The sequence below is a fragment of the Bos indicus x Bos taurus genome, chromosome 1, assembly GCF_003369695.1.
Source record: "Bos indicus x Bos taurus breed Angus x Brahman F1 hybrid chromosome 1, Bos_hybrid_MaternalHap_v2.0, whole genome shotgun sequence".
NCBI classification, from domain to species: domain Eukaryota; kingdom Metazoa; phylum Chordata; class Mammalia; order Artiodactyla; family Bovidae; genus Bos; species Bos indicus x Bos taurus.
Window position 1 is genome coordinate 93981210 of NC_040076.1, and position 23944 is coordinate 94005153.

General features: G+C 37.9%; 1 protein-coding gene across 1 annotated transcript in view; it reads left to right on the forward strand.

The window, feature by feature from the left end:
- SPATA16 (spermatogenesis associated 16) overlaps positions 1-23944 on the forward strand; it is a 254091-nt gene that overhangs the window by 171172 nt on the left and 58975 nt on the right. Inside the window, 1 exon segment of the mRNA XM_027550835.1 lies at positions 12920-13067. Coding sequence (XP_027406636.1) covers positions 12920-13067 — 148 coding nt within the window.

The following is a 23944-nucleotide window of genomic DNA, read 5'->3' on the forward strand; positions in this document are numbered from 1 at the left end:
TAGCAGTTGGAAATGTGGAATAACTATTCCATGAAATCATGAAATTTTTTAAGCTATGTTCACCCAGGTATGAGATAATCTGTAAAATGCAAAGCTTTTAATGTTTTTATTTATATTCAGCCATCCTTTTGATGGTATTGCACAGCAATTAAAAATAGATTCTCCTCTTTTCTTGAATTCCTATGATTGTACTTTCCTCACTAATTTGTGAAGATTGCCTGTTCTACCTGGGCTACAGTTCCTGATGGAATTATTTTCTTTTTCATAATTTCCCCTCTTCCAAATAATGAGACCTTGGCATTTCAAATGTCAACCTTTAACGTGTGGGATGATATACTTTTTCTCAGGATCACAAAGTAACTGTTAAACTAATCTATTTTTATCCAAGAAAAGCACAGGTGTTGTTTTATACAGCACAGTCTAAACTAGGAGTCAACAGCCTGTGAGAGACAAAAACCTCCAGAAGACCTTAGGAGGACTATTTCAAGCCCAACCCTAAAGGGATGGAAAACATCAGAACTAACATGGCAAGTCTTCATTTCATTTATCTTTCATCAGGTAGAGGTTGGCCCACTTTAAGATTAACATATGACACAAAGCAGAGAGAAAACTTTTGACTGGACACAGGTAACCTGGAATACAGTGGCAGGTCTCTTGAAGATAGCATTGGATTTCTTTTCACATCACTGGAAGTTGGATTTTGTTACTGTGGTCACAGAGTGTGTGTGGGTATACACATATTCTCTAAAGTGTCTATGTATGTGTATGTCATACACTGTGACAGGTCTGTTGCATTTCTCAGATGTAATTATCCCCCTCCTGAGATTTCCCGATGATGAGAAGTCATATATAGAAGGACTCCATGGACTATAACCCTCCAGGCTCCTCTGTCCATGGAATTCTCCAGGCAAGAATATTGGAGTGGGCAGCCATATCCTTCTCCAGGGGATCTTCCCAACCCAGAGATCAAAACTGTATTGCAGGCAGATTCTTTACCATCTGAGCCACCTGGAAAGCCCATATAGAAGAACACTTGCCCCATATTAATCATCTTCCTGCAACCTGGTGTCTTCTAAACTATAAGGCCCTCTGTGAGGAGCTACAGCCCAGAAAAGATTAGTGAAAGGCAAATTAAAGATATAAGAATGAAAAAGAATAGGTGTATGGTACCCAGGCAAGGGTGAAACTTGAGGGAGAAAAGAAATTACCAGGATGAGGAGTCTACCCAAAGTCTACTACTTTGAGTACTAGACTCCAGCACAATAAAGACACATCTCTACTTGATATTGTGATCCCTATTACTGGATTCCAACATCAAAATCCCTCCTAAGTCCTCCAGGGCCATGGAGCTATTAGCTCCCAAGACAAGTAGTTTTTTCATTGGAAGGCTCTGCTAAAACATTTTTCCCTTCTACTAAGGGTTCTCATATTTATAATCCTATCTTAATGCCAAATGGGGCTACAGACTTCATTGATGAGCCCACATGGCATAAATGGCTCAGAACACAAGGCTCTGACTGATACACAACTGGCTTGAATCCCAACTCTGTCACAAAGTAGCCGTGTGAACCCCTGCATGTTATAACAGATAAAGAGTGAGGTTTTCTCATCTGTAAAGTGGGATGATAATGCTTATTTTCCAGTGCTGACTCAACAAATAAACAGAATAATTTATCTACAGCACTCAGCCAAGGTACAGTGAACATATTCAAATAATAAAAATGAGTTTTCCATATTTATCAATGAATTAAACAAAAATCCACATAGGCAGAGTCCAAGAGCAGGTTGAATTCTGGTGGCAGAGTCAGTTCATATAACTGATGTTTTGTCCCCAAGTTAAACATCCTTGGATTCTTTCAACTTCTTCTACAATATACCTTTTTTTCAAAGGTGTCCTTGACTTTTCCACTCAAAGTTATCTTTCATAGTGGCCCGATATATGTATATATGTAAAAAGCAGTACAAGCCTGGAAACCCCGTTACCAAGTTCTTGTCCCTATATCACCATTAATCAGCTGTGAAACACCAGTCAAGAAATATAATCAAAAAACCATATACATAGAATAGGGAAAGGAATACCTACTTTCACACAACGAAACGAAGCATAGAGATGAAACACACAACAAAAAAGGGTTCCGAACCATGTTGGTAGCCACCACTGAACACAGGAGCTAAAGCTCATTAGTAATACCCAGTAATGAAGTAATTCCCTGTAATACAGCCATGTATTCATGTGATACCTTTTGGTGATTCATTTTAAGTCATCAAGAGTAAAAGCTCTGTGGCATCCTAAACAGTCTGGAGGCTGCTGAAACCCACACTTGTAGCTCTGACTTTCTATCGGCTGGTATTTCTCAAATGTGCATGTAGAAAATTATTCAGGGTCTTTAGTACAAGAACATACTTTGTATTCTATTTACAAATTATTTGTGCTTTGCCATTAAATAAGTTAGACCAACCCAAGCACATTATTGACTTCCCCATTAAGAAGCCTTTCATTTAATTTCTGTAAATGTTTCTCTTTGAGAAAGGCATGCTAATTGATAGCATATCCTAAATCTAATCAGCAGCCTGTAGACAAAACACTCTTACTGTGGCCAGTAGGAGTTAAGGATGAATACTCTATGTTAGGATCATTGTTGTGAAGAGGAACTTGACCTGGTTTAGTCTTAGTGCGGTCCATTTATTTCTTTGTTAGCATCAGAGTCAAATTATCCTTGTCTTTGATGACAGGAATAAGACAGTCATGAAAAAAGGAAATGAAAGCAATACTTGGTCTTATAATTCTAGGAAATAATCTACTTACAAAGATAACAATTCTCTCAGTGTAAGAGAAAGCACTGGTTTCAGAGAGTTGTGTTCTTGTCTTACTTCCATCTCTAATTTTGTGACTGCAAGTGAGTCACCAGAACTAACAAGAGCCTCAGTTTCCTTGGTTATAAAGTTGAATGATCTTAAAATAATATCTTACATCCCTTCCATCTCTTTTGCTTCATGCTGAAGAGGCATGGAAATAAAATTTTACTATGAAATATAAATGATTAAAAACAAATACAGGGTAAATTTTAGCCACTAAGTGCTGAAGTTATTCAGCTAATGGAGGCATATATATAATCAAAACCTTAACCCTAACCAGACTGGACAGTAAACAGTGGAATACATTTACACACACAATATGTGGATACATATACGTATATAGTTATATGTTCTAAAATCCTACAATACTCACATACACTGCAAAACTAAGGAAATATTTCATAATTTAAAATGGTAGTTCTTGTGACTGTTTTAAACAAGACAGGTTGCAAAGTAGAGAATTCAAAACTGCTATATAAAAATGTGCTTTCCTTGGTACAAGTAACCTGTTCATACAATATTTGGTAATTTCCAGAAAACACAAATAAAACTTTAAATACTTATATTTAAACTGTATGAAGATATTTACAATGTTCATATCACTGAGCTAATAAATGTAATGGAAAAGCTGCCAAATATTCCTTTATACTAGAAAAATACACAACTTACAATGAAGGTTGCTTAATAAAAGAACTCTCATAAATCCAAGGCAGTATTTCTGCATTAAAATGTTGATTATCAGGGCAGGGCAAACTATTATATATTTTATTCTGACATATCATATTAATAAAATTAGCATAAAAATCTCAATCCTGGCTAGTTTCTAAATGACACTATGAAGCAGTTTATAGGTAAGTCTCAAGGCAAGATATTCTGCTCCTTAAGAGAATCTACTCTTTAGATTAAATCTAAATTTCAAAAAAGTTGAAGTCTTTCAAATTAAATTCATATATATTTAAAAAGGATAAAGTTTGAAAAATATTGCTTAACAATTTTATTTTTCTGTAGAAAATACTAGGTGTCATTCCAAATTTCATCATTATTAATATTAACAAAGAGCCATATTAACCACTAAGGACTAAAGGTTCCCTCTCAATCATTTATAGCTTTCAAATATAGCATTGGTTCCTTTGAATCTAATAGTGTCAACTGAAGATAAAACAATACAATCATAATATTTATCCACTAGGATGAATCCACTTACTTATATGGACTTTAGGAAAATTAAAGCATAAGATATATAGAAACATTTATCACACTGCTAAATGAGAAGTTATTTCATCTTAAAATATCTTTTTTCTTTACTTTTTTTTATAATACATAAGACTTAGTAGAAAAAAAATGGATTATAAGAGAGATTCCAATTTTCCTTGAATAGTGTTTGTGTATTAAGGTAGACTAACTACTACAACAAACAACTCCAGGGCGTCCCTGGTGGATCCATGGTAAAGAATCCACCTGCCAAAGCAGGAGACATGAGTTCAATCCCTGGTCCGGGAAGATCCCACATGCCACGGAGCAGCTAAGTCCATGCACCACAACTGTTGAGCCTGGGTGACACATCCACTCAGCCCATGCACCCTAGAGCCTGTGCCCCTCAACAAGAGAAGCCACCACAATGATAAGTTGGCACACCGCAACTAGAGCAGCCCCTGCTCTCTGCAACTAGAGAAAAGCCCATGCAGCAATGAAGACCCAGCACAGCCCAAAAATAAAATAAATACATACGTTAAATTATTTTTTTAAAACCTCCAAAATTCTAGTAACTTAATAAACGTTGATTTCTCACTTACAATACAGTCCAATGTGGGTGTTCCTGGCTGATTGTCCTCCAGTCAGCAACAGGAGAACCTGTACTCCTTCCATCCTGTAGCTCCATCTTCATCCACATCCTGGGAGTCTTCCTCTCTAGGTAGCTGATAAGGAAAGAAAATAGATCATACTAGGCAAGTTTTATGGGCTAAATTTGGAAAGAATATCATTCCTGCCTACATTCCATTGGCCCACACTCAGCCACATGGCCACACCTAACTACAAGGGAAAATGCCTAACCAGGTGTCCAGGAAATGGGTAGGTAGGTAAATAAATAGATCTATATATGTTCTAAAGTTCTGCAGCACTTACATATACTGCAAAACTAAATTAAATACTTCAGAATTTAAGATGGTATGTCTACTATGGCTGTTTTAAACACGAGGATAAAGCTGAGGAAATAAAAACATAATTTTCCAAAGAGAATGTGAAATATAATATTTGAAAACCTAATTCTAAATTCTATAAAATTAAAAAGCTGTTAATCCTTAGAAAAGTCACTTATGCCTCTCCAAGTCACTTAAGCCATCTGCAATTCAGTGAATTGAACTGGAAAATTCCCAAGATTCCTTCCAGGTTTAATCCTGTAAGTAAAGCAATTTATTGCAATTATGGGCAACCCCAATAATGGGAACATTAAAGGAATAATTTGATAATAATCTATAATAACTTTATCACATTTTCTAATTAGCAGTGACAGGAATTCTACTCACTGAACCACCATCATTGGACACATAGTTAAAAGGTTACAATTTATCCAAATCCTCCAGCAAAAAGGGGGAAATTTTTATAATCCCATCATCCTGGAAATGTCTGAGGATTATGGTTACTGCAAGATTTATCCTGGGTGCTTTAAGTCCTCTTAAAAATTTACCAGGAAGAATCAACCCACTTGGATTTAGAAGAAGGAGATAAATTTTGTTTCTTTTCTTTTTCTCTAGTCATCATTTTCCACTACTTTGATTGCTTTTCCTTTATTCTTGATAGAGTATCTCTCTTCCCTATTTCTCCAGGTCTTTCTTGGTTTACAATTATCCTGGGCAAGTTGAGTTCTGAAGTAGCAAATGCTCTTTTATGCTTAGCTAAAGTATAAGGAGAAATTATTATGTTACTGTTTGTAGAGGAAGTGAGCTGCCCACATACACTCTTGGTTTGTATAACTAGAGCTTTAAAACTTGATAACATGAGGATAACAATAGAGAATTATTCAGTTCAGTTCAGTCGCTCCGTCGTGTCCGACTCTTTGCGACCCCGTGAATCGCAGCACACCAGGCCTCCCTGTCCATCACCAACTCCCAGAGTTCACTCAGACTCACGTCCATTGAGTCAGTGATGCCATCCAGCCGTCTCATCCTCTGTCGTCCCCTTCTCCTCCTGCCCCCAATCCCTCCCAGCATCAGAGTCTCTTCCAATGAGTCAACTCTTCGCATGAGGTGGCCAAAGTACTGGAGTTTCAGCTTTAGCATCATTCCTTCCAAAGAAATCCCAGGGCTGATTTCCTTCAGAATGGACTGGTTGGATCTCCTTGCAGTCCAAGGGACTCTCAAGAGTCTTCTCTAACACCACAGTTCAAAAGCATCAATTCTTCGGTGCTCAGCCTTCTTCACAGTCCAACTCTCACATCCAGACATGACCACAGGAAAAACCATAGCCTTGACTAGACGGACTTTTGTTGGCAAAGTGATGTCTCTGCTTTTCAGTATGCTATCTAGGTTGGTCATAACTTTCCTTCCAAGGAGTAAGAGTCTTTTAATTTCATGGCTGCAGTCACCATCTGCAGTGATTTGGGAGCCCCCCAAAATAAAATCTGACACTGTTTCCACTGTTTCCCCATCTATTTCCCATGAAGTGATGGAACCAGATGCCATGATCTTCGTTTTCTGAATGTTGAGCTTTAAGCCAACTTTTTCACTCTCCACTTTCACTTTCATCAAGAGGCTCTTTAGTTCCTCTTCACTTTCTGCCATAAGGGTGGTGTCATCTGCATATCTAAGGTTATTGATATTTCTCCCAGCAATCTTGATTCCAGCTTGTGCTTCTTCCAGTCCAGCGTTTCTCATGATGTACTCTGCATATAAGTTAAATAAACAGGGTGACAATATACAGCCTTGACGTACTCCTTTTCCTATTTGGAATCAGTCTGTTGTTCCATGTCCAGTTCTAACTGTTGCTTCCTGACCTGCATACAGATTTCTCAAGAGGCAGGTCAGGTGGTCTGGTCAAATGTGAACACCTAATTTCAAAGCTTCTTTTTGTGTAGCAGCAAAGAAAGCAAAACTAATAGCAATGCACACAAGAGCAGGTTATGCAAACTGATTGTGCTCCCTATTCTCTGCATACGTGAGACATTTATTGACATCAGAAAACCTCACACATTGGGAAAGAATGACACAATTGCAGAAAATTTTTGTCAAGTTAAAAATGACCATTTGAAATCTGCCTTCATTTTCAGTGCACTTACTTTTTTTTTTTTTACAAGCTTCAATTTCTCACCTCTTTATTTTCAAAACCAAGGAAAATCTTTGGTGGTAAAAAGTAAATTAGAATTCATATTTTAATATCTATCATTATTATAAAATATCCCAGTTAAAAAAAAAAATCTTTGCATTTAAAATCTTCAGTTTGCCCACATTCAATTATTCATTAAAATCTACAAACAATAAATACCGATGAAGGTATGGAGAAGAGAAAACGCTTCTACACTGCTAGTGGAAAAGTAAATTGGTGCAGCCACCACGGAGAAAACTAAAAGTTGCCATATGATTTAGCAATCCCACTCCTGGGCATATATCCAAGCAAAGCTACAATTCAAAAAGATACATCCACCCCTATGCTCATAGCAGCATTATTCACAACAGCCACAACACGGAAACAAACTAAATGTCCATCATCAGATGAATGGATGAAGATGTGGTACATATATACCTTGGAATACTACTTGGCCATAAAAAGTAATGAAATAATGCCCTTTGCAGCAATATCAGTGGACCTAGAGATTGTAATAGTAAGTGAAGTAAGTCAGAAAGAGAAAGCAAATACCATATGATATCACTAATATCTGGAATCTAAAATATGCCACAGGACTTCCCTGGTGGCTCAGTGGTGAAATATCCACCTGTCAATGCCGGAGACTTGAGTTCGATCCCTGGTCCAGGAAGATCCCACAAGCTATGGAGGAACTAAGCGCATGTGCCAAAACTGTTGAACCTGTGCCCCAGAGCCCAGGAGGCAGAAGTACTGAGCCCACACGCCACAACTATTGAAGTCCATGAACCCTGGAGCCCATGCTTTGCAACAAGAGAAGCCACCACAGTGAGAAGCCTGCACACAGCAACTAGGCTGCCCTCTACTCTCCACAACTAGAGAAAATAGAGATGGCTGTCTTCATGCAGCAATAAAGACACAGCACAGCCAAAAATAAATAAATAAATTATATATGAACTTATCTATGAAACAGAAACAGACTCACATAGAGAATAGACCTGTGATTGCTGGGGGAGGAAGGTGCAGGGAGGAATGGATTGGGAGTTTGGGATCAGCAAATGTGAACTATTATAGTAGTGAATGGATAAACAGCAAGGTCCTACTGTGTAACACAGGGAACTATATTCAATATCCTGTGATAAACCACAGTGGAAAAGAAAATGGAAAAAAATGTATATGTATATATACATATATAAGTGAATCACTTTGCTGTACAGCAGAAATACAACAATGTAAGTCAACTATGTACTTAGTCACTAAGCCATTGCTCACTCTTTGCGACTCCATGGACTGTAACCCTCCAGGCTCCTCTGTCCATGGAATTTTCCAGGAAAGAATACTGGAGTGGTTGCCATTTCATTCTCCAGGGGATCTTCCTCACCCAGGGATCAAACTCACATCTCCTAGAGCTCCTGCATTGTAGGCAGATTCTTTACCACCAGTGTCACCTACTTCAATAAAATAATTTTTTTTAAAAATGGACATAGATTGCTCATGTAAAACAAGCCCAATTCTAAATTATTACTGCCATCACAAAATGAAAACCTGATATTTTGGTGCCCAACCAAAAACAATAAAAAATTCCCACTATTTTAAATAATAATAATAATAATAATAAGTATTTTAAAGCTAATTTTTTCTAGACTTAGACTACTTCACAAATAAATTAGTCAACAATATACCAGAAATGTTACATATGTGTGTGTACATTTATATTTTAAATATATGTGTTTAAAACTTTATATGTAAATATATATTTAAAATTACATTGCACTATTTCTTCTTGGGGCTGTAGTAATTTCATCTGAGAAAGTGTCTCCATTGAAAGTTCAATTTTATTCTTACACACTCTGCTCACTCACTCACTTCTTTACTCATCTTCAAGATGGAGAGCAGAAGCCACAAAAGAACCCCAGTTCTACTGACTCTGAGTGAAGAGACAGGGAGGGTATATACTCCAGCATATACCCTCCTGAGTGAAGAACACTGTGAAAGCCTACATGACATGTCTTGAGCATTAAGCCAAGAGCACAATGCCTTAAACAAGCAGATCAAACTGTCGTGAAAACCGCTCTTCTGCCACTTGCAAAAACAAAAGCTGGTGTAGACTCTTGGGCATGAGTCTTCCTGTCCTGCTGTGTGATGGCTTAAAGGCAAAGCTATTCTGCCAGCATCACTTAAGCTGCCAGCAATTGAAAGAGAAATGGGATGGAGAGAATGTTTTCTTCTGTCTTGGCCTTACTGGGATACTGTTAATACCTTTCTGGAAGCAAAGTAGAGGATTAAATACCTTCACTAAAATTATTTGATCCAGAATTTAAAGCAACATATCCTTCACCAAGCTATTCAGAGAGACCGCCAGAAAGGCTATTTGGATGTTAGGAAGTGTTATGGGCTGAACCATGTCCCCTGCAAAATTCATACGCTAGTCCTAACCCCAGGCTGTAGATGGTGATTGTATTTACAAATAGGGTCTTTAAAAAAGTAATTAAGTTAAAATGAGGTCTTTAAATGGGATTTAATCCAATATAAAGCTTTGACTGTGAGGATCACAACAAACTGTGGAAAGCTCTTAAAGAGATGGGAATACCAGACCATCTTACCTATCTCCTGAGAAACCTGTTGGCTGATCAAAAAGCAACAGTTAGAACCAGACTGGTTCAAAATTGGGCAAGGAGTACGACAGGGCTCTCTGTTGTCTCCCTGTTTGTTTAACTCATACGCTTAGCACATGATGAGAAATGCCCAGCTGGATGAGTTGTAAGCTGGAATCAAGATAGGTGGGAGAAACGTCAACAACCTCAGATATGCAGATGATACCACTCTAATGGCAGAAAGTGAAGAGGAACTAAAAAGCCTCCTGATAAGGATGAAAGAGGAGAGTGAAAAGGCTGGCTTAAACCTCAACATTCAAAAAGCTAAGATCATGGCTTCCAGTCCCATCACTTCATGGCAAATAGACAGGGAATTGGACTCCTAAATCATTGCAGAAGGAGGCTGTAGCCATGAAATTAAAAGATGCTAGCTCCTTAGAAGAAAAGCTATGACAAACCTAGACAGCATATTAAAAAGCAGAAACATCACTTTGCCAACAAAGGTCCGTATAGTCAAAGCTACGGTTTTTCCAGTAGTCATGTACAGATGTGAGAGTTGGTTCATAAAGAAGGCTAAGTGCCAAAAATTGATGCCTTCGAACTGTCGTGCTGGGGAAGACTCCTGAGAGTTCCCTGGACAGCAAGGAGATCAAACCAGTCAACCTTAAAGGAAATCAACCCCGAATACTCATTGGAAGGGCTAATGCTGAAGCTGAAGTTCCAGTATTTTGGACATCTGATGCAAAGAGCCAACTCTTCGGAAAAATCCCTGATGCTGGGAAAGATAGAGGGCAGAAGGAGAAGAGGGTATCAGAGGATGAGATGGCTGGATGGCATCACTATGCAATTGATATGAATTTGGGCAAACTCCAGAAAGTGGTGAGGGACAGGGAGGCCTGGCGTGCTATAGCCCATGGGGTTACAAAGGGTCAGACATGACTGGATGACTGAACAACAACAATCCAATATGACCAGTGTAAGAGGAGATTAGAATACAGACACACACAGAGGGAAAAACATGTGAAGACACAGGAGAAGGTACCTGGCCATCTACTAGCCAAAGAGAGAGGTCTAAAAAGAAATCAACCCTGCAGACACCTGGATCTCAGACTTATAGCCACTGGAACTATGATAAAATAAATTTATGTTGTTTCAGCCACCCAGTCTGTGAAACTTTGTTATGGCAGGCCTAGCAAACTCACACAGGAACTAGGAGCCTACAAAAGGCAGTGAAGGCAGATCAACACCTTCAAACTGAAATCTAGAACAACTTCCTTCTTCAGCACCTCACTCCGCACGAATCCAGGTACAACTACTTACCTTCTTGGTCTGGACAGGCCATCCCAGAATTAGTTGCACCAATAAATATATTCCAGCATATTCCACGTTCCAGCAATAAACAATGAAGCACGAAGTTGGAGAAAATATTCTCCTACCCAATATAAAGGATATTTATTTTTTGTTGGAAGACCAGAACCTGGTACCTAAACAGCTTGAGTTCTTAATCCACGTCTCTGAATTCCAGACCTGCTGCCTGCATTGCCCTTTGTAAGCCTTCCATCGTCGCATCCAGGCCTCAGCATCCAGACCTGCTGCACCCTCAGAATCCACTGCTTCATAATCCATGGCTCCCTCCATCGAGTTGCTGGCTCTGGATTTGGCATCACAATCATATTCTTTGTTCCCCTTCCAGTTCATCAAACCTGGAAAGGACAGTCTTGTGGACAAGTTCTTTCCTTCAGCCATTCAGAAATTTGCCCCACAACAAATTTAAGTTGTAAGTTAGAAAACTGATCATAGAGGCCATTTGGAGTCACTGAGGAATGAAGTAGGATATCAACAAATTAAATTAAGTCTCTCAGTTTAAAATCAATTCCTTACTGAGTTTAATATTAGCCTAAAACTTGTTTAACAATACACCATGCCGGTAATACGGAGAAGGCAATGGCACCCCACTCCAGTACTCTTGCCTGGAAAATCCCATGGACAGAGGAGCCTGGTAGGCTGCAGTCCATGAGGTCGCTAAGAGTCGGACACGACTGAGTGACTTCACTTTCACTTTTCACTTTCACACATTGGAGAAGGAAATGGCAACCCACTCCAGTGTTCTTGCCAGGAGAATCCCAGGGATGGGGGAGCCTGGGGACTGCCGTCTATGGGGTCGCACAGAGTCGGACATGACTGAAGCGACTTAGCAGCAGCAGCAGCAGCAGCATGCCGGTAATAATAAAGTTGCTGTTTGTTAAATGATTTTCTTTGTTGGAAACTTCAAATCTATTATTTTTCCTTATTGGTTGTTGACACTCTGAGTTGTCAGGGGAAAAACTATTCCTATAAGTATATATGAATTTTTATAATATTCTTTTATGCTATTTTCAGAAAAATGAGATAACTATAGACAGTTCCACTTTTTATTCAATTGTCAAAGCTTGTTAGAAGGAAAAGTTGTAGGAAAGGAATAATTCCTTTTTAAAACTTCACATAACTTCCCTTTTGGTCTGTTTCAAATAGTAATGGACCTTGTTAAAACAGGAAGCTCTGGGTGATGACAAGCTTTATCAAGAATGGTACCATACATGAACAAAGAAAATTTAAAGAAATTCTTAAATAGCTGAATCCATCTCAAATGGCTTGGCCATTGTGATCTGCAGGGAAGGAAAGCTTTGCTAGGAGGGAATTTAGAAAGGTTTTTTTTTTATACCTCCAAAAGACTTTGCCAGGTATTGGAAGAAGAAAAATATAGTTTGTCTAGCTTGTCAGGTTATTTATAGACAATACTTAAATCTAGATATTTTAATTACTTTTTTAAAGAACAAATTGCTCATCAGTGTCGGTTCATAGGATAATTATATTAGGCTTAAGAATTTGATGTTTCAGACCAAGTTAAAAATGACACCTCAGAAAACAGAATTTTTATTTTTATCTTAAAGCAAGCTCAGTTTAGAGGTGTCTGTTTACAAACTTTCTCCATTTAATTGGTTTTCCTAATATGAAATAGTATTTCCAGAACTAATTAAAAGTTCATTCTAATGAATATTCAAGACCAAAATGTTATCTCTGCAGTACAGTATATAGATTTTTAAATCATCCATAAAGGTAATTATATTTTTTTTACATTCTTAAAAAGTCATATATTGTTATTGATGCCAAATGGGTTATTTGCTTTCTCTTAGGCCATGATTGAGGAAGCCATCACCAGAGCGGAATCTTTCTCAGTTATGTACACACCATTTGCAACAAAAATCAGAGCTGATAAAATAGAAAAAGTAAAAGAAGTTTTCACAAAAATTCATCCTGCATATGTGGAGTTTATCTACACAGGTAAGAATCAGTATCTTCAAAGTATCAGCTGATGCTTTATTTTCATAAAAAACAAATACAGGGATGTTTCTGATTTTTGTTATTTCTATTTTAAGGATTTTTTTTTTATTATTAATCTGTTGAGTTGAAAGACTATGGTTTTTCCAGTGGTCATGTATGGATGTGAGAATTGGACTGTGAAGAAAGCTGAGCACCGAAGAATTGATGCCTTTGAGCTGTGGTGTTGGAGAAGACTCTTGAGAGTCCCTTGGACTGCAAGAAGATCCAACCAGTCCATCCTAAAGGAGATCAGTCCTGGGTGTTCATTGAAAGGACTGATGCTGAGGCTGAAACTCCAATACTTTGGCCACTTCATGCGAAGAGTTGACTCATTTGAAAAGACCCTGATGCTGGGAGGGACTGGGGGCAGGAGGAAAAAGGGATAACAGAGGATGAGGTGGCTGGATGGCATCACCAACTCGATGCACACTAGTTTGGCTGAGCTCTAGGAGTTGGTGATGAACAGGGAGGCCTGGCATGCTGCGATTCATGGGGTCACAGAGTCGGACACAACTGAGCGACTGAACTGAACTGAACTGAGTTGAAATAGAAAGTTATTTCTAGGTTTTATGTAGAGCTAGCCTTATAGGTCTGGTGTAATATCCCTTGTGTCATTGGTCATGTTTCTTTTTTTAAGAGGAGAGGTAACACTTAGAAACTCTAAGATTTTTTAAAAAAATGAAGGAGTAACTTGTGTAAAATTTCACCTTTTTTCATATCCTTCATCAGTAGACTAGGTGATTCTAGTACTTTCCTGAAGAAGAAATTTTTTCTCTAGTCCCTTCTCTTTCTATTTTCCTTGCTTGCTCCATCTATCTCATACCTCAAATGCGCCTCTTTTTTTTTTTTTTTTTTTTAATGTTCTTCAGCCACTGGTATCCAAAGGAGATCTGGATAGTCAAATGTATACAAAGAACACAACACTTGTGGTGTTCTTTTTTGCTCTTTTTGTCTCTGGAGGCCAATTGCTTTTATTCATTCAATACTTTCTACCATGTTCCAAATTTATTCTAAATTAAGAATTTTCTTGTATTAAATTAAGAGCCAATCCCTAACAGAGATAGAAATATCTAGTTATCTAAGATACTAAGAGTTGTCAAAAGCTTTTGTTATTGCCGTTTTACTGTCTTTAAATCATTGACTCAAAACAATATTAAAGACCATTTGTTACTTCCAAAATTAAAAGCCCGTCAACAATGACTACCATGTTAAGCAAAATCTCTAAGTACATACACCTAATATTGTATCTTCCTGTTAAGCCCCCCACGTTCCTTTTGCTAGGGTTTTGGAGTCAAATCACTGATTTATATGATCAATAACACTCCATTAGTGATCACTTTTAAGGTGCCAGCTACTCAACATTCATTATCTCTTGTTACTCTCATAACTCAAGTGACTAAGATGATTCTCAGGTAGAAATGAGAACGGTAACCAGAAGAAACAAACAGTTTTTCCAAAGATACGCAGAAAACCACCACAACAGTGGCGGCGAGCCTTGGATTTGAATCCATGTCGTCGCATGGACATGGATTGTACCCTGTCTTTGGGGTACCTTATTTCCATCTGATAGAAGCCAAGATGGGACTAAAGCATTAACTTTAGGTCCTATGGAATCTGTTTCTTCCACAATGCCTCAAGCTCTTCAGAAAAAAAGATATTTAAAAAATATAACCAGTAAAACCTTAAGGAACAATGAAAATTTGAAGGCATAGAAAGAGAAGAAATCACACTCTATAATGACCACTGATGATAATTTACTTAACTTGAGCATTTTTAAGAGAGTAGATAAAAATGTTTCAGAACTCACAATTTTTGTCAATTGTTATAAATCACTTATCATTTTGTTATGGATATCTTCAGAGGGCTTTGGGGAGGAAAAGAGTGAAATCAAGAGCACACACAAGTTATGTCAATCTAGTATCATGGAAAATTAATAAGATTCAGTTATTTCCACATTTGCTCTCAGATCCATTGGTAATGAAGAGAGATTCATTGAGATCACCGATTTGCCAATTTCTCTACTGGTAGAATAAATTTAGTTATATTTAACCTACTTTACAGAGAAGTTATGAAGATTAATTAATACTTAGGAAGCACTGTTGCCACTGAAGATTTAAAAACAATAATAACATTAATGAGCCAGATTCATGTCTCATGTGACTCCATCAAACTTGTTATCAAGATGAATTATGATTTGTTGGCAAGGCGATTCATGCTAAAGAGTCTTATACTATGAAAGAGAAGATAATTATAAGTTACTGATGATTGTTTCTATTATTTTATAATTACTAATTGCTGGATTGTGACAGTGCTGTATGAGAACAGAGAGAGAAAAGACGCAGTCTCTGAAGGAGAAAGGGAGGTAGAGAAGGCAATCTTGAATTTTAAATTTCGTAAGGACTGGTTGGGTTCTTTGCTCTGTATGATGGGTACTTTGGGTTAACAGACTATTACATTGATGACATGCATTATTTGCCTCTGTTGCACTGATTAAAGGGTCTCTCCAAAGCTATTGCTGGAATGACGGTGAAACCACTATTACTAACTGTATGTGCGAGTCTTAGTGGCATCTCTTCTTTTCCCCTCAGGTAATTCCAAGGTGAGGAAGAGAGGAGGTCAGATGTGGTCTTTAGCTTCTGTATATTTCTCACAAGAGGTGCAGAGTGATGATTTGGGCAGGTATCAGTAGCTAAAGGCAGTAGCTAGACAGTGAGTCATACAAAGAAAGATAGGGCCTAGAAGAACAATGGTTTGTTGTGGCGAGCATGCTCAGTCACGACTGACTCTTTGCAACCTTATGGACTGTAGCCCACCAGGCTCTTCTATCCATGGAATTTTCCAGGCAAGAATCGTCAAATGGACTGTCATTTCCTCCTCCTCCGAAGATCTTGCCAACCCAGGGATCAAACTCTCACCTTGTGTCTCCTGCATTGGCTGTGGATTTCTTTACCACTGATTGACCTGGGAAGCCCCAGGATTGTCCTTTTATCTGCTTTGATAGAATTTAAGAAGCTTCTATGTTGCCAAAAATGTATTCAGTCACTTATTTCAACAAGTAGTCATGCAGTGTAACTGGACAGTTACACAGCAAATGTGTACAAACGTAAGAATTTTTTTTAACCTACACATTTGCCTTTGATCTGCCCAGAGCCAAAAATGTATTCTCTCCCACCCCACGGGACACAATCCCATCCAATCATTTCTAAAATTTAGATTCTCTTCAGTAATTATCTGATCCAATTCACCATTTTTCCCCCCTTTCCATGGGACTTTCTTCTCCTTCTACTCTGGTTTCAACACTCTTGCTTGTGCGTGTGTTCTCAGTCACCTCAGTAGTGTCTAACTCATTGTGATCCACTGCACTGTAGCCTGCCAGGCTCCTCTGTCCATGAGATTCTTCAGGCTAACATCCTGGAATGGGTTGCCATCACCTCCTTCAGAGGTCTTCCCAACCCAGGGATCTAATCTCCTGTATTGCAGGTGGATTCTTTACCTGCTGAGCCATCAGGGAAGCCCAGAAGCCTGAGGGCATGTGAGGAAAGAGTCCTCTTCCAAAGTCTGGTGCAGGCTGGCACAGCTGCTGATTACACGGCTAGTGTAACTTGAGACAGTTTTGTTAGTTTGAGCAGGACCTGATGGGGTCACTTTTATGTGACCTCATCAGGTCACCCAAGGGCACCTATATGAGTTCCCATACTGCTTTCTGGTGCAGATTCTTTTTATATGTACATCAGCCACCCTATAACACAAATTGGCCCAGACAAGAGCTACCTTCTAAGATCCCCTCTCCCTGCCAGAATGCTAATTCTAGATCCCACTCTAGAGATTTCCTCTTCTCCCCTGGAGACTGGAAGTCACTTTAGTCCTCTCTCCAACTTGCTGTGTTATTCTGCCATTTCTCTTATCCTTTTTTCCATGCTCCAGAATCCCAAGATCCTCAGGACAAGAAGATCTACAATGGTGATGAGTTGTATATTCAGCTACTTATTTATTCATCAAACATTTGTTAAGTACATATATTCCAGACAATATACTAGGTAGTGCTACAATATACCTGACTTTAATCATTTATACTTCAGGGTGAAAGTTGGACTGTATCTTTCCTCTCTTCTAAAGAATATTTCAATTAAAACCTAAGCTCAAATTATGGAATGGAAGACTGATTCTAATTAAAAGAATGGTGGAGGAGAAAACAGATGAAAGACCAGTTTGGGATTAGAAGTCCTAATCAAAAGTGGCAAAGACTAGCTAGTTGTTTACCAAACTATTTTCTTTTCCCCCTACATGCATAACCAGAAGACACTTCCAGCTTTCTTTACACTTCAGTGAGGTTGGTGACTCAATAACAGACAGTGTTTGAATGTGGATAGAAATAATATATGCCACTCGCAGGCCTGACCTATAAACTTCTGCCATATAGAATTCTCTTTCCCTTGCTACTGACTGAGTGGGTAGAACTGCAGAACTAAAGAAGCTACGAGGCAAAAGAAACTTAGATCCCTGAATGACCATATGGAAGGCAACCCACTGAATACCTACAGAAATTAAAAAAAAAAAAAATTATCTTGTCTCAGATCACTGAGATTTGGAGATTCTCTGTTAAATCAGGTGACTTAACTCTAACAGACTACCTTACATCATAACTAGTAGATGCTTTCCTACTCCATCTACAGTGTACACAATAAATTCATGTGAACTCAATGGAGAAAGAATAAACATCCCCCTATGTGCAGTCAAACTCACTCTCAGAAACACTCAGTTTGTGTACATACCCTTCTACCTCCCACTCACTCATCCTTCCTTGAACCACTACAGGTGGATGTTCTCATACATATGTGTTTGTATCCACTCAAAGAAAGGGAACATTTCAAGAGAGACACAGATGCCCCACAGGAGACAGAACACAATTACACAGTTTGCATTCCAGCAGGGAAAACTGAGGTCACAAGTAGGAGTTTTAGAAGTCATCTAAATCAACAGTCAACAGATGAAGGTCATAAAATCTGTACCTTGAAGATATTGGATAAAAAGTCTACTTATCAAAGTTCTACAGGATAAGTAGGTATTATCATTAAAACTTGGAGACTAATACATTTAGCTCTCCCAGCAGAGGCTGGCACACAAACCTCCAACTCAGAAACTCTGCCCAACTCCAGGTCACCTTCAGCAAGCACACACAGTATTGAGTTCATTACTCTGTGGTCATGTGACAATGCTGTGAGCCCAGTAATAGCTGGCAGAGGTGATGGTGATAAGCAAGAAGAGTATTCGTTATAGAGATCCCCCAGGCAGTGTGTTCTTTCTAGCTAACCCCTAATTCACAGTCACCCTTATCAGGGATTTTCACATGAAAAATAAATTGCAAAGGGAAAAAACTGTAAAAAACTCATTTTGAAATTCATAGAGGTCTAAATAGTTTTAATATTTTATTAAATAGACCAACTAAATTAGTGAAGTGAGAAAAACTCACTTCACCCTCAGTGCTGTGCTTAGTTGCTCAGTTATGTCTGACTCTTTGCGATCCCATGGATTGTAGCCCACCAGGCTCCCCTGTCCTTGGAATTCTCCAGGCAAGAGTACTTGAGTAGGATGTCATGTCCTTCTCCAGGGGATCTTCCCAACCCAAAGACTGAACCCAGGTCTTCCACATTGCAGGCGGATTCTTTACTAATTGAGCCACCAGGGAAGCCTCCCTCAGTGGCAAGCACTAAGACCATATTTATATTGCCCTTATAACCTCTACAAGACTGATAAGGGAGGGTCAATATTCAAATCTGCCTCATCACACAACCAGGCTTATATATCCTCAGGAATTCACTGTGCATTCTTTGCTATGTGGGGAATGTGGTAAGACCCACCAAAATCTTAAAGCTATATTATAATAGAGCTATATTGTACTACATCTCATGGAGGAAAAAAATTACTGAATTTTAGTAGTGTAGCTATCCATTTTTCTTATTTAAGGAAAAATCTAGTTTGATTCATGCAGAGTAGTCAGCATATATAAAACAAATAATAATTCACTAACCCTAGAATTATTATGTTTTCATTTATAAAGATTTTGCTTGAGATTTTTATTCATAGATTCCAATGAAATAATGCAATTCTCTATAGTTCTTATTCTTGCATGGTTGTATTTTAATAATAATAAAGTAATACAATAAGCATATCCTGTCTCCACTTGATGAAAATATCAAGATTTATTTGCTAAATAAATAAATATTCAGTAATGGATCTGTGCTTAGTAATGTTTAATAGAAAAGTTTTCTGGATCAGATATCAATTACTTTAACACTTAGGTGGATAGAGTCATATTTTGTCTTTCCAATGTAATTTAATTCCCAAGAGTAAATATGTATGTTCAGAGAAATAATATATTGTTTTAAAATAGACCTTTAAAAATTGCTTTTCACTGAAATTTATAACCTTGTTCTTGTTCAGTCATCATTTACCAGTAAGGATAATACAGTCTTATGCTCTCTAAAATGTGAAGTTAAAATTCCTTATTTTATTCTTTCTTCTTCTATAATTTTAGCATGATAAAGAACTTCCAAAATTAAACTATTTTCCTCCTCTTTCTAACTCACTTTATCAAATGGAAAAGTTTATGGAACTAAAGAGCCTACATGTCCAATATTATTATGAAAGTGTTACAGCCAGATTGGTTATAAAGATAAATAATCTCATGTTTGTACCACAAGAATTCTTTGTAGAAATAGAGAATCATTCCCAAAGTAAAGAAATTCCTCATATACAGGGCTAAAGTCTCTGTTCTTAAAATACTAAGCTGTTGGTCTCCCCAATAGGAAGAGTGGTGTTCCAGCACTATTCTGTCTAATGAGAGTAAACACTTCTCAGTGAGCAGCCCACTTATCCTTTGCAGTAGCAGGTTACAACATTGTTCACCTCTGGTCTCCATCATCTACTGTCTCTTGCCTTCTATGATTGCATTTCTCCTGGACCTCTCTGAAAGTGTAATGCATCCTGCTTAATGTGTTTTCTTATGGGACCTGACTGAAGACAAACAATGTTTCATTTAAAGAAATACCAGTCAGTAATTCAAAAATAAATGGAAGTAATGTAAGTTTTTACTCTAGCCTCTTAAGAAAAACCAATGTGTTGGGGCAAGGTGCTGTGGTTGGAATGAGATACATGGCAGAAAGCAGATGTCAGAGGTATTTTATCCATCATGCTCAGAGAAACCCTGTAATGTACACATGCACACACTTACACGGCAGCTTCCTGCCAAGTCTCTTTTCCCACTCTAAGCTCTCCAAATACACTCCCCAAGTTTATTCCTTCATGAACAGAGTAATCCCTTTCTTGTATCAATCTTGGCAGCCTTAACAGTTTCTCAGGCTCTTATCCATCACCAGTTACCTCAGTCTACATTAAAAAAAAAAAAAAAAAAAAAGCTCCACAATAATTTCAAAATAAACTGAGCTCATTTCAGCAGGTAAAGGAGCAGTGAGGTAAATATTCATGTTAAGATTTTATTTTTCCTGAAACACTTACTTATGTTGTCTAATCTAGCCACTCTGTAATATCATAGTTAATCGTTAGGCACTGCTATCTAATGAATCATGCATCTGAGCATTAAAATCCCTAAAGACTGAACTCTCAATTATGTAAAACAATGTCTCTGTGTTCTTAATTTTAAACTCTACAAATCGGTTGTGTGCAGAATTGGAAATTTCTATTTTGCAGTATTATCCTTTTTTCTTCCTTCAGTTTTACATATTTGGCATTCAGGTCCTATTTACTTATGCTTTAATACTTGGCTCAGTTACCTTACACCTTTTAGGCAGGAGCTTTTCTTGATAATCTTGTGGTCCAGAGATAATCACTGCTTTTCACACCTAAAATAGAGCCCCATCCAAGTTATTTGTTATTCTTTTTTTTTTTTTTTTTAATTTACTTTTTGGCCATGCCACATTGGTATGTGGGATCTTAGTTACCGGACAAGGGATTGAACCCAGGCCTTCTGCATTAGAAGCACAGTTTTTTAACCACTGGACCACCAGGAAAGTCCCCTCAGCCAAGTTATTCATCTTTTCTCATTTATTCTTTAAATCATTTTTATTGTGAAATATCACAGACATTTAAACTTACACAAAACAAATGCTCAGCTAAACTAATTATTACAGAATAAATAAAGTAAAAAAAAAAAACCACGCTGCTAGCTCTCCAGGTATCCTCTACCGGCCTCTGAAAAATCCCCAACCATTCCCTACCTCCTACCAACATAAACACTGTCCTCACCTGGAAGTCACCATGCTCCATAATCTAAGGAGTCATGTATTCATATATTCTGAAAAATTCATATAATCTGAAAAATTGTCAACATTAAAAAAAAATACTAATCCTTACTCCTCGCTATTCTTTCATTGAAGAATTTTAGCTGGACACTTGTTACCTCTATTCATCCAATTTTCCGTTATCACTGAAGCCGTTCCTTATATTTTCTATTTCTTTGTCTCTCTATGCCATCCATTTTGAATCTGAATGAGTGTTAGTCACTCAGTCATGTCCCATTTTTTGGAACCCCATGGACTGTAAATGTTAATCCAATTCAGAACTCTCTTTTAATTTCATTTTAGCTGTAACAGGTAATGATAATCAAGATTGTACATTTTGCTTTTCTCTTGTTAGTTTGTATTTCTTAATGCATTCAGTGAATCAGCTTCCCAGGCGTTGGGTTCATCGCTACAATGGGTAACTCTTATCTTTAGTAACTGATCACAGCACAATTGCAGTTGCACACCACGAGTGGCCACCCAGGAATCAAAGACTTCTCACCCTCCACTCTATTATCCTTTTTCTTCCCAAACCACATGTTTCCATGAGCCAAAACCATTTTAGCAAATCTCACTTCTGACCCCAAATATAGGATTGCCTTTTCCTCACAACACTTTTGACACCAAATATGTGGGTGTTTTCTGTACCAGTGCTCTAACTCTCAGCCACCAACTGGGCTTTTAATAATTCAACTTTGGTACTAATTATCCAGAGTTAGTACAGACCTCACAGACTAAGGGATCTATCCTACAAGACTGTCCCCTCAACTTCAGATGCCAGTCACAAGTTCCAGGTCTCCTATACTTCTAATCAAGAAGTTATAAATTGGGGGTTCCCACCATCCCAAATTTAGGTCTTATAATTTTCCAGGATGACTTATAGTACTCAGGAAGTGCTTTACTTACTAGTTTATCATAAAGGATACAACTCAAGAACAGCCAAACTGAAGAGATATCGGGTTTGCCAAAAAGTTCATTTGGATTTTTTTTGGTAACATCGTATGGAAAAACAGGGCAAAGTAAGGTATGTAGAGGTGTGTGTGTGTGTGTGTGTGTGTGTTTAGGGAGCTCCCAAGCTCTCTCTGGGTGCACCACTCTCCCAGTACCTCATTGAACTGCACTAACCCAGAAGCTCTCCACACCCCATCATCTGGGAGGTTTATGGAGGTTTCATCATGATTGGTTTAATCATTGGCCACTGGTGATTAACTCAATCTCCAGCCTGTCTCCCCAGAGCATGAAGAATGAGGCTGAAAGTTCCATGTTTCCAATCAAGGCTTGGTCTTTCTTGAGACTAGCCCCCATTCTGGCATAAGCTCTCTGGGGTCTGCCAAGAGTCACCTCATTAGAACAAAAGACACTCCTATTATCCGTTACCACTCAGGAAATTCCAAGCATCATAGAAGCTCTATGCCAGAAACTGGGGACAGAGACCAACTATTTTTATATGATACCCCACCATCTCTCACTCACTGTAGATAGTAACATGTGTATGTTATTTACTCTTGGGTGCAAGCCACTATTCAGTGTGGCTTTACATATGAGAATCCAGTAGAGTTTGGGTTGACTTTGTTTCCTTCCAGGGATTTCTTTTGATTTTTCCAAACACTAGAGAGTCCTACCAATGAGAGAGCCTTTGTTTCTGGAGCTGAGATTTCCTGGGCATCTAGGTATAGTATAAATTCAAACCTTATCCCATGCCTAGAGTTAAAATTCTCAAAGAAGGGGAAAAATAATCCTACTCCAGGCCCCAGAAATTCAGGGCATTATAGCAACAGTATGTTATTTCACTAACTGTGAATCTAACAAATATTGAAGGAAATAATATCTTTCCTGTTTGTCTCAAATCTACTTTGTTAGGGATGGAATTAAGGAACTTCCCCAGAATAAATACAATACAGCTGATTAAACATAAAACTTCAGAAACAATAAGAATTTCAAGTGAAATAAAAATAAACTACATATAAAAATCTTATGTAGTTATTAATTTTTTCACATTTTACAAATGGGTTATGAGAGAAAACATACCAAGATTGGTTTGGAGAAGTAGCCCAGCAGCCTAAAGGGAAAATTAGGAATGAAAACCAATTTTTTTCACTTGCATCTACAGCTCTGACATTATAACGAAGGTCAAAAGGAAAATACAATTTTTTATACAAAGATTCATTATACATATAGCTTTCTCACACATCAAATGCAAAAATCAAAATACACTATGCTTTTAAAAGTGGAAACTTTTATTATTTATGGGGGGGGCAATAATGATAAGTTAGCTGCAAAAGCTGCTGCCTTTTGCTATTTTCTTGCTGATGTGAATTTGTGGATAACTTCCAAGACAGAGGTATCGGTATTAAAAGAAGTACAAGATAAAGCTCAGAAAATGATTGGGAAAGAAGTAGTGACAAAGTGCTGGCATTATGAAGGGACTGGAGAAACTAAACTCTGAGACTGAGCACTAAAAGGAAGTCATATAAAACTGACATGGTCCCATCTCACAGTGAACAACTGGGACCTTTAGAAATGAGATTTTGCTCTAACCCA